General features: G+C 41.3%; 1 protein-coding gene across 1 annotated transcript in view; it reads right to left on the bottom strand.

The window, feature by feature from the left end:
• The window catches only part of fat1a (FAT atypical cadherin 1a), a 70,081-nt gene extending 54,890 nt beyond the window's left edge, over nt 1–15,191 (bottom strand). The window contains exons 1-2 of the mRNA XM_084465964.1: nt 15,083–15,191; nt 10,282–13,571 (exon numbers count right to left, since the gene is read on the bottom strand). Coding sequence (XP_084322090.1) covers nt 10,282–13,543 — 3,262 coding nt within the window. The 5' untranslated portion in view covers nt 13,544–13,571; nt 15,083–15,191. The remainder of the gene's footprint in view (nt 1–10,281; nt 13,572–15,082) is intronic.
• Nucleotides 15,192–15,622: the final 431 nt, after the last annotated feature.

Raw genomic sequence — 15,622 nt, 5'->3', positions numbered from 1 at the left:
CTATCTCATTGAACCTTTCTCTCAGTAAAGGAGGTTGAGAAACCTGCCTTCGGGCTAATAAAACATCTGACTGTGCAGAAACGGCTGCCAGATTTCCTTCTTTTTTTTCAACGCCAATCTTTTCTTTGCCTACGGGCATTGTTCTGTTGAGATACTACACACAGTAGAGGTACAGTAGGGGTGCAGTAGGGCTTTTTAGAATATAAAGTTTTAAGGCATAATATATATCTGTAATATCACTGGACACAAAGTCATCTCCAGAACAGAACAGATTATTATTATAAATGAGTCCCATAAAGGTGAACCTGAGCGGAATTTACATTTAACACTAGAGAGGAGAGATTACTGCATCAACCAAGACTGTGTGCTGATTAGGCCTAAAATAAGCCAAAAGTTGAACAACCCTAAAAAGTTATTTGTTCTAACTGCAGTATTACTGTCTACCCAATGCTTTGTTGTATAAGCCTACAAGTATATTACACTGAGGGACCTGTGAGGGTACCTTTTCTGCAGCCAATTTAGAGCGTTTAGTTATCATGGCCAAAGGCCTTTCCAGTAAATCATAAAACCGAAACTCACACCTTTCAAAATAGAGGTTCTTTGTTAATGACTGTGTCAGTCACAGGAAAGTCTAATGTTTGCGGTGGAATGCATTTCCTATTTACATCATTGCATATTTCATTTTCTAATGATATACAACAAGCCCACGGGGCGACGAGACAAGAGTAGAAACAATTATTTAACCTAACAATAGGGCCTGTGGTGAACATCCCTTTGGGCTGACATCACTATGGCTATTAAAAGCCTGTAAGAAGCCCTCAGGTCATTTATTTTGGCCCGAAAATAATGATTGGAGGGCCTACCTGCCTGTCTACCTAGCTACCAGTCTACATACACGTTCCCTGGGTTTTCACCATTGCACATGACCGGAACCTTTCACAAGGCTAGGCAGACCTCTTGCTAAAGCTACCATGCTTTTCAAGTGTTTTGTGGGAGTGGCTTTCAGGGAGGCGTGCAGAAGGGATGTTTTTTCTTTGCAGTTGGATGCTTTCAAAATTGCCTACCCTTGCTTTAAACTCACCCATTTTGTCCCTGTGAAGAAGTCTATGTGCTTGGGAAAAGTATATTTCGGGAACGCTATTTGTAAAGGTACGTCTGTGCCTAGGCTGCGCTCACACAAGCCCAGGCAGGTCCTTTGATCATTGTAAACTTGTTTTCCAGCGAATCACTTAATTTCACTCACATTGTACTTGCAAAACAATTTGCGCAAAAGAGATAGACGGGATAGAATCAAAACCTGTCACTATATCACTATAACTGTCTCCTCTGTTTTGCTCGAGCCGGCGACAGGCAATCTCTTCACTCACTGAATCTTTAATGGGACCATGAAAATATTTATTTATATTTATATTTATTTAGAGATGACCTCTTCCAACTACAAAATCTGTTTATTGGCCACATGCTTTTATTCAACTGCCAGTCTTATTGCGCAGCAACACAACAAGGGTCCTCCACAAAGAATCTATGGAAGAAGAGCTTATTTTTGCTTATTTTATTATAGCATCATATGGTTGGGGTTCGAAGCGTCTGCGTGGTCATTGCATTGCGTGAAAGTGGGACCATAATCAGTACTATGGCTGATTTCTCAAAATTGATTACTCTATCTATAAAAAAAATATTGATAATAATTCTGTGGGAAACACTGTGTTATCCCCAGTGAAATGTCAGCAGGGAATTAAAGGTACAAAAAAATATATATACTGCCTAAGCCCAGTTAAATGCAGGGTTAATCACCCTACAAATTCTTGTATCATTACAAATTCATAATGTTTGGTTAAACCCATAAATAAATAAAAAATAGAAGGGCCTAAATATTTAGTCTGAAACTCTGAAGTTGGAAAGACAGTAGTTTTTCTGGCATAAAATTGACAGAAAACGATCACACCTATACAGAATAGCCGTGAACAACTACAAATATTCTGTGTGGGCTGCCTACCTCTTTTCTATGTCTATGATCGTATTTGTAACCACGCTTGGTTTCATCGTTGAATTACACATCATTTCATAGGGGTAAAACCTAGTCATTGATTTAAGGCTTGCAGACGTATTGTTAATAGAACAAGACAGGACATAGACCAACATGAGGTTATTGAATACCGATTCCCTCACACCAAATGTAACCAAGGGTAGAGGACAGCAGCTCAGCATTAGCAATATAATGTAGTGTACAAGATGGACTGAGCCTGCAGGATGCGGTTGAGTTTGTCAGGTGTCAAGTCTGTTTGACAAATCAAGTCAAAAGTATATAAAAATGAAACAATAGACAATAATTAGCCCAGTTCCATAGCCAAAATCAACTTGTCAACATTGTATAAGGATTTTGGATTTCGAAGATTGGTTTATCGTCCTAATTTTTAGCTTTGGCATTTGTGGATTCCACACTTAAGTATTAAGCCTGCACAACACTTTAAGAAAAATAAACCTCCAATAAAAAAAGGCATCAATTTGGAATGATTCTCAGCAGGCTTTTAGTATAGCACGTTTTAATAAGACAGCATGAGGAGCCAGGTCTGTTGCTCCTTACCAGTCCATTGGCCAAGGCCAGCACGTGACGGGCTCTTTGCTTAAACGTTCGAGCTCTCTTTGAACCACCTAATATAATTCACTTTACCCCTACCCACATTCCTCACGTCTTCTGAAGCCTCAGCTCACATGCTTACATAAACTTTCTCCGCTCTCCCCCTGCAACCAGCACTCTATAGCCCTGGAAACATGCTTCAAATTCCTCCACTGTGCTGTTGAGCCCAGTATATCAGGTAGGGTCCAAAGCTAAGCCTAGATCGCTATTGGCTAGCTATTTTCCAGGCCATTCAATATCACATCAACAGACCACGCTGGGTTTGAAAGATTTGTGTGGTATTGGTATGTAAGACTTTTATTTATCTCTTTGCTGAGCCAGCAAAGAGATACAACTCAATTTAATAACCCATAGACAAAAGTGAGAGGATATCTTACGTTAATAAGTGAATAAAGCACAAAATAAAGCGATATCTGATGGGCTCCCCTTACCCATCAGCCTGTTTTACACAACCTGTTCAAGGTGGGGATGTTGCTGTATTATTCAGCCTCTCCAGCGGCGGCAGTAGTTACAGAGCCAAATCTAAGTCTGTGTAAAAAAGGTGAACCTGCATGGCGGGACAGGGGTATGACATTTTGAGGACATTATGTGTATGACCCACCACCAGGGGAAATCAAACATCTCTGAAGAAACAGACTATTTAACGTCTCCGTCTACGGCATCCAAGGTCTGCACCTTTCTTCCTAAAGACCACTCCCTGCTTCTCTTCAATTTGTCCTCCAACCTATTTCTCATCGCACAAACACGTTGCTTCCTGGAATTCTCCATTGTCAAGGTACGCATCAACATGTTGTTTACAATGCAAAGCAACTTTGCTTGTGTTTGAAAAGTGATATGAAAGCAAAAGCCCCTCCACACTCACTTCACACCGTAATGTTTAGAAAGTTATTTCACTAACTGAATGTTATACACCACACTAGATGGTGACGTTGTGGTGTTATCTCTGATTCCGGAAAGCTGGCATATTATGTTAAAGCACATTACGCTGTCTTTGTAAAGCCAGCATAATGAAATATCTTCTTTTGGTGATCTCTGTGTAAAAGGGACTTTAGAATATGTTTAATTCCTAGGCCTAATTTGGCGAATAAAGGAGAAAACTTTTACATTTTCTCTCTCTCGTTGAGAATTGCTCACCCTGTCTGCCATGTTATCTTACTGTTTTGTGTTCTAATCAGGAGACCGTTGGGACTTTTCTTGTTCTTATTGGAAAGTAATCATTAAAACAACAGTATGATCTAATATTTAAATTAAAAATGTAATAAAGCAAACCAGTCCAATAACTAATCAGTCCATGTTAACAAGGGTCTCACAAAGTTTATTTTTCCTTTGGGTCATATTAATGTACATTCAATATTAATTATATATATATATATAATATAAATTATAATCCTTATATTTTGTGAGACAAATACCTGAACCTGTTTCTTCAGTTTCATGTTTCACTGTTAAATGGGGTCATGCTGTGTTCTGTTCTAGAGAGATGCATCATGACAAAGTAGGTCTATGACCTCAAAGTGATGCCTATCTTATCTACTCAAATGTCTTGGCAAACAGCTATGACCTAGCAGGTTAGACTGATACACCCGTTACCACTTCCACTTAATCAGAGCTTTTTAGATATCCCAAACTAGCAGAAAACCATGACTTTTCCAGCATTCCTTTACAAACAAAATGATTGTAGCAGATTGCGAACACAGAATACATACTGACAAAATGTTATTTTTTAACAAGCCGGATAGACCTAAAAGCTTACTGCACTAACTTAAGATAGCACTAACAGATACCTCCAGCCAATGGCTGAGGTACAGATTTGTGCAATTACTACATGCTTCATAGGAAGTTCCTTAACTTTTACGACATGGCTCCCCATGTTGTTAACATTTATTTACACTTTTATTAATGAAGGTCTTTATCAAGTAAAAAACCTATTAGGGCATACCAGGGGTGCTCTGATTGTCATTAGGAACAGGGGTATGTTGTAGGGCCTTTGAACCTACTTTCAAAGAATCCCCCCTAACGAAGAGCACATTATTATGAGCTTGCAGTGCTTCCCCTCTGGGCACCCAGGTGTTGGGGATTGTCTGACATATATCTGTTTGTGTTCAGGTCGCTACACTAGTTTGTCCTTGGGGACGATAGTCCATATGCTACGAAAAACAAAATGTTCTGGAGATAAATTGACTTTTGATAAAGTAGCCCCACAGCATCAAGGACGCAATCCACTATAGCCTTTTTCAGAGATAATTGTGTCAAAGGATGTATGCAGACAATTCCTGTATTTCAAGAATGCACTGTGCATCACCGGCAATAGTGGCCTTTTTATAAGCATTGCTATGAAGATAAATGACAAACCAGAGGTGTCAATGTGCCAAAAAATATGGACAATTTAGTGTCATTGAGCTTTCTGAGAAAAACAAATATCAATTGTTGTCAAGTATTTGGAATTGGCCTAGCTGTCAAGTGTCCTATTTGTTTGGGGTAAGACTAGATTGATTGAAAAATAAAAATGTGATTGTCTAAGCTGATAATTCCGTACCACAGCACAATGAAAAACAATGGATTTGCACAATCAATCAAAACATGCATTTGTCTTGATTCCACACAGTTTGCCCTCCACACCCATGGAGGGCGAAAACAAGCATTTTGAAGCACAAACTCATGTTTTTTCAGGCTTGGTCAGGTAGGCTTTGACAGCCAAGGAACCGTGCACCTGACATTTATGAAAGAAAGGGAAAAACATAGGGGCAGAAGAGAAAGTGGGTTTGATCCTGCAGTCTGCAACTTATGTATCATTTGTGGTTGCCTAGCCTGCCTGTATTCACTGTGCATTGCTTTGGCTAAAACCCTCTCCTATAAAATATATTTAGGAGCCCCTTTAGAGAAATAAATCCTATATTCGACAAAAAAAACAACTTACTGTAGGCAACTAAAGGCCATGGATCTTTTACTTACAAATACAATTTTACTGTATTTGTTTTCCTTCGGCATACGTGTGAGGTGTCAAAGTAACAGTGTGCTAAAATAATTCTGATATACATCACAAGTGGTTTAGGTCACACCAACATGGGAACAATACCCAGACGCGATTCAAGAGCATCATCATCATTAAACCGAGCTCCAACAGCATGTCAACAACAGCATGAGCAGAATTTACACCAGGGACACCATCTGCACGAGGGACCTTTACAGGGTTTCCAAAAGAGTTAATGGGATGAGAGAGACACAAACTTTTAACAAGGGAAAGTGTGCTTTTAATTTACCTTCCTCCAATCAACTTTGGCCCAGTGCACATTCCTGGTCCCATCACCCCAGCAACGGCACTAGAGTGAGGACTGCTTGGAGTCATGTGGCATTTTTCAGCCACACTCGTCTCAGGCTCAGATAAAAATAGAGATACTAAACACTAACTTCAGTTAAAACACTAATCTGAAACATCAAAAACTAAAATTGCCAATGTATATGCATTTTCCATATCTATTATCGCTGGAGAAAAGGGAGGAAAAGTAACACTTTGATATATGATATTGAAAAGACTCTGAACTTGTTTCTTTCTGTACAAAACAGTGATTTGTCATAACAATGCTCTCATTCAAAGTACAGACTGCTAACAACTTCAAGTAAAAGGGCAATGCATGCATTGTCTAGCAGGATAGGGCATTGCATGCATTATCTAATGAGCAAGCTTTCTCTCACTCTGAATAGGGGCGTCATCTGCTTTCATACTGCTTTCAAAATAGTTCACATTTATTGAGCATCTACTAATTGCTAAACTGCTAAAAGCCAATGGAAGCTGGTCCATAAAGATTTGCTTCTCTGTACATTGGTTATAATGTTTTAAACCCTGTGTTCTAGATACACTGATGTGTGTTAATTATTTGAAAGCATATGCTGGAATTAGCCCTTGAATGCTGTTGGTAAACTCTCTCAGGGGGTTCGCTTGTTCTGCATCACAATTTCAATGCCCACCGGCATCCACTGGCTAGAAGCCTGAGGCAAGAGGCGTCCTATTCATAAAGAAGTGAACCTCGTTCAACAAGGTAATCTAAGCAGACTCAGTGTCCTTGCTTCACATTATATAAGGAATGGCTTAAGGCAAATATCATCCTCTTCTAGTAGAAGCGTTTGTAGACAGTTTGTCTGCCAGTGCTCATTATGGCTTATTTAGAAGATTGCTGTTCAAACAAAACATTGCTACAGACAACTTATATTTCTTTTGAAATGACTTGACACGCACACACACACACACACACATGATGTAACTATGAAATAGGCACATTTTTACAAGGAACATTTTTGGGGTCAGACAGAGCATTCAAATGAGCAATCAGAAGAAATCAATGAAATCAAAGCCAATTGAGTTTTTTGTTAAGAGAGGTAGTTTCCACTTTAACAATAGTATGGAAATGGGGTTGAAACACAAGCTGTTGAAGTAAGTATTGAAACAATATGCATTTTATTATAGCAAACTGTTTCTCTGGGCTGTTTATGGAGCGATGGGGAAGCAAAGGTAGACACATGAAAAGCATTTTTCAGTTGTCAAATGTCCCACTTAGAAATGTTGAAAACAAGTAGTCAGTCAGATGAGATATTTTTTCCACACGCACCTTATCAAAAGAAAAGGGTAGTAACAAACAGACTGTACTTTGCTTTGGAAAATTCTAATTACCAACAAACTTTACAATCACTGAGTGTATTACATTAGCCATTTTCACATATGTCCTCTGTCCTTTTTCCGCATTTGTGGATCAGGAGGTTCAGGAGGCAGTGTGTGTGGGAGTGAGTGGACGAGCAAGGAGAGAGAGCGGTAGCGTGTGTCAGTTTAGTGAAGTAATGAACGAGTCTGGTTGTGTCCAAATGTGTACTGTAAAGTTAGTGCAACTAAGAATAAAGTACCCAGCCTGTCAAGAATCGGTGGCCGCTTCATTCCGACCATATTCAAACCTATAAGCAGACCCACTGCCTGTCAAAGTGAAGGGTGTTACCCCAGAGAGAACATCGGCCCTAGAGGGAACGTCTCCCCTGTGCTCCTCGACTACGGTCGGGGAGTCGACAGCAGGAAAGGTGTAACATAATAATAAAGAAAACATTATATACTCGTGCAGCTGTAAACTCATGTATTGTAATTTATTGTATGATGTGTAGAGTAAGGGTTACGATAAGACATATCATTTAGCGTTCACCACGAATGACGCTGAAAAGCAGTGCCACATTTAAATATTTTTTAAACCATTCAGCGAACAAAAGGCAACAGGCTGATTATCGTTTAGGGTGCTACTCAATGACATGCAAACGTAGACCGAAGCGTCATGAACACGCCCACTCAACTGGTGCTCATTCACATATAAGGTAATTAACATTTCCGCCGGCTAAAATACTACCTCTAATGGTTCGATGCACGTTTAATTTCTGTACGAACCGAGAAAAATTATATATATATATATATATATATATATATATATTATTTTTAATATTTTTTGATTATCACACACTCTGTGACAGTCTTGTCTTGTCCTGATGTTTTGTGTTGTGGAACACAACGGAAATAAGTCCTGGACTTTATTGTGTTTTTATCCTCAATTGTATTTGACTTCTTTTCATTTGTGTAAGGCATTTGTTTGATACAATTGAATAAATCAAATCAAAATCAAATGAAAAAAAAAACTGCTGTACCGAAAAACATACCAAACCGTGACTTAAAAACTGAGGTACGTACCGAATCATGACATTTGTGTATCGTTACACCCCTACTCAGGGGTAGTCTTTTTTCAGGAGGTCCAACGTCAGGATATGTCACTCATATGGCCCGTTGGGAGAATAGCGGGTTGTACGTCCATATGTGAAAGCAGCTATTGTATCATCCTTAATTTACCCATTTACATATCACAGTATGACTGAGCACACGCAGCTAGAACCAAGTCAAGTCCACTCACAAACTACCTCAGGCTAACTTTATGATGTGCAAGCCTAGACTTAGACAAGTAACTAATGCAGGTGGTGCATTCGGACAGGGTGCCATTTTGAAACAACCACACTAACAGACACAGAGCTTGTTTTGCAACCAAGATTTAAAATCTGAAACTTGCCACAATATGAAAAGACAAGTGTGAACAAGTGTTCAACTCTCATTGTAAAATGAAAATAATGTACATGACAATTTTTGATTAATATGGCAGCAAACCCAACAACTGAGTTGAGGAATGTTTTTACAGTGGAGATTAGCACGGTTCTCTGCTTGGTGCCAATGTAGACGTCTGCAAACACTGGAGTACACACCTATAATTCATCACGGAACATTGATAACACTGTTTGCTGGGTACGAGCACACACACTAGGCCAACTTAAAAGTATTTTTACTAGTGTTGCCAGCCCAAAAAGCATTTGAAAGATTTGAGGGTTCAGCTTCCACTGGGTTAGCCCGTTGTACCATGAGGACATTTTACTACATTGTGGTCTACTTTCACAAAAAGGACTACTGAGCCATTGTTGGAGAACACATTGTGCTTTCCAATAATAATTTCAAACAAAGCTCAACACACCTAACAAGAGCCACTATGGATTGGTTGATTTTATTCTTCTTTCTATATGGCGCTTTACTTTGTAGACCAACCTGCATAAGAAAACAGATTCTTACTTCGCAGAACTATTTGATTTGCTTACGTCCCATCAACTTCCTTCAATTATGCATAGCTACCTGATTCTTCATTAGCTTTAAATCAAAGATATTGGCTGAGGGCTATTCCTATTCTCCACAGGTAAAATCCAGTTGGCTAAATTACTTTTCCAACATTCTTATGGAGCCTATGAACATTGGAGGTTACACATGCCATAAAGCTTATGTATTATGCAGCACGTTTCACTGCTTAATCTAGACATTAAATATGTAGGTATATATGTATTTTTTTAAGGGGAGGAAATCCACATTTAGCCACCCAAGAATGTGGTTGCTTCCAAATGGAAGCCATGTTGAAAATATCAAAGAAGGTAATAGTTAGAACCTTGTGGCAGGGACTGTGGCAGGAATCTCAGACTGTCTATGAGTGTCTCGGGCACAGGTGTTTGGTTAAAGAAAATCATAAGATACAAGTGAATCTGAAATAAAACAGTATAATTAAATAATTAAAACTGAAATAAAATAAATCAGAATTAAATATCTATAGAAATATCTGCTACAAAAAGGTTTTAATGGAAAAATATGAAGGTAATGGATTTAGAAGGTCAGTATCCTCAAACAAAAAAATGTGGCCAAAGAGGCCAGAGAGGAGGAGCTGGAAGGAGCACTGCATTTAGAAACGGCTTAGTTCACCTAAACAACCAGTCAGGAATGTCTACTGCAGGTCTGAGAGACAGCTGGCCCATCTGTTCCTGCCACCAAATCCTCCCCCAAAGCGGAAAAATGAATGGAATCAGGAACCTTAACAGTCCTCCCGGAAGTGCACCCGTCTCTCACATTCACATACCAACGGACGCACAGACGCGCATACTCTTACCCATATATGCCAGATAGGGGAATTCATTCTTATGCTAGTTAGCTCCAAACCGATGCCTTCCTATTCTTTCATGTTCTGAATAATAAAAAGCACACACGCTTCACAAGCCTCTATATGATAATGGAACAGAAGAAAGAGGAGAGGAAAGAAACTCACCAGTCTCTTCGTCAATAGTGAATATCCCCAGGCCTGAGCCATCCCGTATGGAGTATCGTATCTCCCCATCTCTGCCTTCATCCTCGTCTTGGGCAGATACTTTCATCACTGAGGTCCCAACCGGTACATCCTCTTTGATAAATCCTTTATCCAGGAATGAGGGGAATAGCGGCCTGTTAATGTTCTCGTTGATATCCACCACGTCCACCTCGATGAAGCAGGTTGACGACAAAGACATGGGCTTTCCTTTGTCCTTGGCTTTCGCCGTCAGGTTGTACACCTGCCGCTGCTCGTAGTCGAGGGTTTTTGCGATCCGCACCGCACCGCTCAGCTTGTCCACGTCAAAGTGCCCGTCGCCGCTGTCGATGAGGCTGTAGCGCACCTGGCTGGAGGGTCCCACATCGGGGTCGTGAGCCTCCAGCCACATGATCACTGCGCCGACAGGAAGGTCCTCCCTCACCCTCACCCGGTATTTAGGAGGCACAAACTTGGGTGGATTGTCATTTACGTCTTCCAGGATCACCTTTAACAACACCGTGGAGACGAGCTGGGGTTCGGCCACAGCCTGGTCACGGGCGGCGACTTTTAAAACATACACAGGAAGGCTCTCGCGGTCTAACTGTTTCTTTACCGTCACTAGACCAGTGTCCTCATTGATGGCAAAGTGATCCGTGCCCCCCAAAATAGAATACTTGACAATTCCGTTGTCCCCTAGATCCTTGTCGGTTGAATCCACCTGGATGATTTCCGTACCCACGGGTGTATTCTCACTTATTTCAACTGAATATGAGTCTTGCAAAAACTGTGGGCTGTTATCATTCGCATCTAAGATCTTGACATCCAAGAGGCGTGATGAGGACTTTTGTGGTATGCCGAGATCGTACACTGTGACATTGAGTGTATAATGGTCCGTTGTTTCCCTATCAAGAGGAGCATTAACCAGCAGCCAGCCACTTTCCATGTCCACTATGAAGCGGCTCTCTGTATCTCCCCCTGAAATAACATACACCAGCTTCCCATTAAAGCCGCTGTCCGTGTCTGTAGCACTCAAGTGGACAATGCGAGCCCCGATGGGAAGGTCCTCTCTGACCTCCATGGCACTCGGAAATGACTCAGCAAACTGCGGTGTGAAGCGGTTCACAGAATGAATATCCATGAAGTTATCCTCGGGTTCTGCTTGGGTGTGAATCTTGCCACCTTGGAGCAGTTTCTCCGCCAGCATGGTCGCAACGCCGGTGTCAACACATTTTAATTGGACAGGCTTGCGTGCCGTGATGACAGTTATATTCATAACCATGGACTGGGTCTCATGTTCACCATCGCTGGCGGTGATCAGTAAACCGTGGAAGGACACTTTGGACGCCTCTCCATCACTCAGCGTCTGCTTCAGCGAGAGCACTCCGGAGTTTGCATTCAGCTCAAACAGATCTAACTCATTTCCAGCTTTAATGTTGTAGTGCACTAGCTGCAGTTCATCCGCGTCGATGGCAGACACTGTGGTTATCTGCTCCCCCACACCATGGTCTCTTGGCACGGTGACTTCACAGTCTATATTTTCAAACAGCGGCTTGTTGTCATTTAGATTATTTAGTGTTATGGTGACGGATGCTTCCACCTCTCTGCGGAAAGGGGATCCCCAGTCGGATGCCCTGACTTTGAGGTTGTAAATCCTGGGCATCAATTCATAATCGAGGACCTCTGAGGTGCTGATGACACCCGAGAAGTACTCAATGACAAATGGCTGCGGCATGACATTGGTAATGCTGTAGGTCACGTAACCATTTTCTCCACGATCCAGGTCAGTGGCTTTGACCTCCAGCACGCTGGTCCCGACAGGTACATTCTCATCAACCGAGGCCTTGTAAGATGTCTGCTGGAACTCGGGGGCATTGTTGTTGACATCAATCACATCTATGATCACTTTGGTGAATGCCTTTTTGTCCGCAGTCATAACGTCCAGCTCATATCTGGGAGCATTATCAGCATTAATGGGTCCGGCTGTGGTGATTAAACCCGTGTCGGGATTAATGCTGAATCTATTCTTCTCCGATTTATGTTTAAAAGCATACTTTAGCTGTGAATGCTTGGGCAAAGCCGTTACCATAACGACAGGTGTGTGAAGTGGGGCAAACTCACTGAGATTGACCCTGTAGATAGTTTCATCAAATTTAGATGGGCCCATTTTAAACTGCGGGGAAGTAACGTGAATTAACTTAGCAGAGGAAAACCGGGGTAAACTCCCCTTATCTTTAGCTTGTAGCGTCAGGTTATATCCAAAAGGCTGGCTGTCCCAGTCTACATCCTTAACCGCTTTGATTTTGTATGCTTTGCTCCCTGGACTGCTTCTCACAGCTTTAAACTGCTGGAGAGGGTCTCCTGCTACCACACTCAACGAGGCTATCTCCCCGTTCTGCCCCTGATCATTGTCCTCCACCATCACTACAGCATAGGTGGGGTCGCGGTCTGCATCAGAAGGGGCCAAAGTGACGGCAGTGATAACCGGCGCGTGTTCGTTGGCCTGCTCTATTCTGACGGTCAGCTTGGCCATGCTACTGAAGCCACTGCTCCCGTAGAGCTTCATCCCTCTGTCTACAGCCAAGATCTCCAGCTCGTACAGCTTGGTCTCAGAATAGTCCAGTTTGCCGGTCAGAGTCACCACTCCGCTTGTTGGGTGGACGGCAAACATGTCCGTCCAATCTGTGAAGCTGTAGTAGTATTCTCCATTAGTACCGATGTCGGCGTCTGTCGCCGTCACCTTGGCCACGCTGGTGCGTATGGCCGTGTTCTCCAGCAATGAAATACTGTATGACGTCGGTGAGAAGAGAGGTCTCAGATCATTGGTGTCCAGTACCTGAACCTTGACTCTCGCACGAGCCTCCAAATTGGTACCTCTTTCCGTGGCTTTGACGGTGAGTACATAGTGGTCTCTGACCTCGCGATTGAGAATGGCAGTGCTGCCTCCTTTGGTCCTTATTCTCAAAAAGCTGAAATCTCCAAGGAGGTATTCTTCGGCTTTGAATAGGTTTTCGTTGTCCCCGGCAACTATTTTGTACCGTATCTCCCAGGCGGGGTCAGCGATGTAGATACCCATCTTGGCATGGCTCTCTAAGAACGTCTTAGCAGCAGAGTTCTCATATATGGTCGTGTTGTAAACAGAGTGAGTGAATTGCATTGTGGTGGATCTCGCAACTCTTTGGTTCCCTGTGCATCCACAGAGGAGCTCGAGGAGCAATAGAACCGGTAGGATCAAGTATTTTCCCATATTTGTACCGTGATCTTGGCAGAGCCACCTGGAAAAAAAAAAGTAAATAGAATAGATAAGTTAGAATGAAAAGCATATACAAATGTGTTCTTTGTCCGTGAATTAAAATAAATACAAACAAATTATTCTAAGATATTATTTCCGAATTTGCATTTGTGAATCATAAAGGATATATTATAAATCTATATTATCTGTGTTATAATAACTATCTTAAATGTTAAATAAGTGCTCTGCTGTGAACGTCGGTTATTATCCAGCCGATATGGTAACAGGCAAACGGCTGTCATGTGGTCATTAGATATGCTAGTACGGTCAGTTAAATAAACAAAACTTTACTGTAGGCTACAGTAACCCCTTGCTGCTACCTCTGCTGCACGGAGCCAGGCAGTATCTGCATGCGCCGTTGTAAGCTGCATAACTAGGGATCCTAATTACAATTGAATATTTGTACATATTAACTTAGATACCTTTCAGGGACAAGGGCAATCTACACTTTCAAAATTGTCGGTCACGTCAATCACTGCAAATAAAACATTATACAATGAGGAGTTGCTAAAAACTCATAACAAAGCCCTTCGTTACTGAGCAGCTATACTGCAGCATGAGCTCAAATCCCCTTACTATTAGATTATTCTATGTCTATGTATAACTAACTAGGTTTTCATGAGGCATATGGCCGTTATACAGCAGGCTACACGATATCAATTGTAAATAGTTTAGTACGAACAGGAGGAACAAAAGGAACCCAGGTTATTTGAGGCATTAACATCATCTGTTAAAAGTCCAATGAGGTCGGCATCGTGTCTTTACTTTAGTTATTTTCATGAAAGACGACACGTGTTTACTTTGAGCGTATCGACCACACCGCCCCTGCTTATGGTTTAGGTATTAAGGCTGTTTAGGTTAATAACTTATGAGTTAGGTATTAAGGCTGTTTGGGTTAATAACTGACAGAGTCTACCTTGAATCACAACTCAACTTGTGGCATAGCGGATATAGAAGATACAGAAAGAAAGATTAAGTAATTCCTTGATTGCACTTTTTGGAGATTGCATTTCGTGCAAGCATTTATGCAACGCTTAATTATGTGTTCTCCATCAAAAAAAATAATTAAACACTATTTATTTTTCAAACCCCCATCCCCCAACCACCCATTCACTTTTTGAAAAGAAGAGAAGGCAGCCCTGAGCTGAGCAGATGCACGGTCTCCACACCAGTACAGAAAAAGTGCACAGAAAGCAGTAACGGTCAAAAGATAGACATTTATGAAGACCGTTTTAAAAAATATACGCTTCTCCAACACGTACCCAAGTTACAAATAACTCCGCCAAACTCACAACGACCCCGCATTCGCTTAAGTTCCCCTTAAGGAGATAAAGGCAGACGGAGCGGTGGCCGATTCCTCTACAAAGCGCCGCTCGCAAAGCTAGCGGGACCGCCGCCGATCCATCGAAACTTTTCATACGTCCGAAAGATGCCAAGACGGACTGAAAATCGCAGTCACAAAGGGTCAACAAAAAGAACCAGTGCGTTACATACCTATTCTATCATTCGCGACGTAGATTAGGAGGTTTTTCATGTAGTTTAAAGTCTCCAAATCTCGGCATGGCAATACGTGGAGTCTCCTTCCCTACTCCATCCACTTCGCACTCTCCTTTCCATGGAGCTCTCATTCCACAATGAATGCGCCCAGTATCTTTCCGCGCTGCGCACGCCCGGATCTACTTACTGCTGGCATGAACCTAAAACCCTATTTTCTCTATTCCCTAGAATAAAAACCAAATAACCTACGTTTGATTTCGTTTCCCATTTTCTGATAAACTCAGGCTATATTTATCACAATGTTCTTTTAAATATTTCCTTTTTAACTTGATGTAGGCTATAGCCTCCCAAAGACAACAAATGGCTAAATTCTCAGATTGATGCAACTGCTTTACAACCATTTACGTTTACACAAATTGTCATTAGTAATAGTATTGTAATAATTGCTATTATCATTATATGATAATTATATTGTTGTTAATAATAATACGATTATTATTATTATTATTATTATTATTATTATTATTATTACTACAT

This window comes from Micromesistius poutassou (genome assembly GCF_964030765.1).
Source record: "Micromesistius poutassou genome assembly, chromosome: 3".
NCBI lineage: Eukaryota > Metazoa > Chordata > Actinopteri > Gadiformes > Gadidae > Micromesistius > Micromesistius poutassou.
Note: the sequence above shows the minus strand (reverse complement) of the source record. Positions and strands in the feature narration are given on the sequence as shown.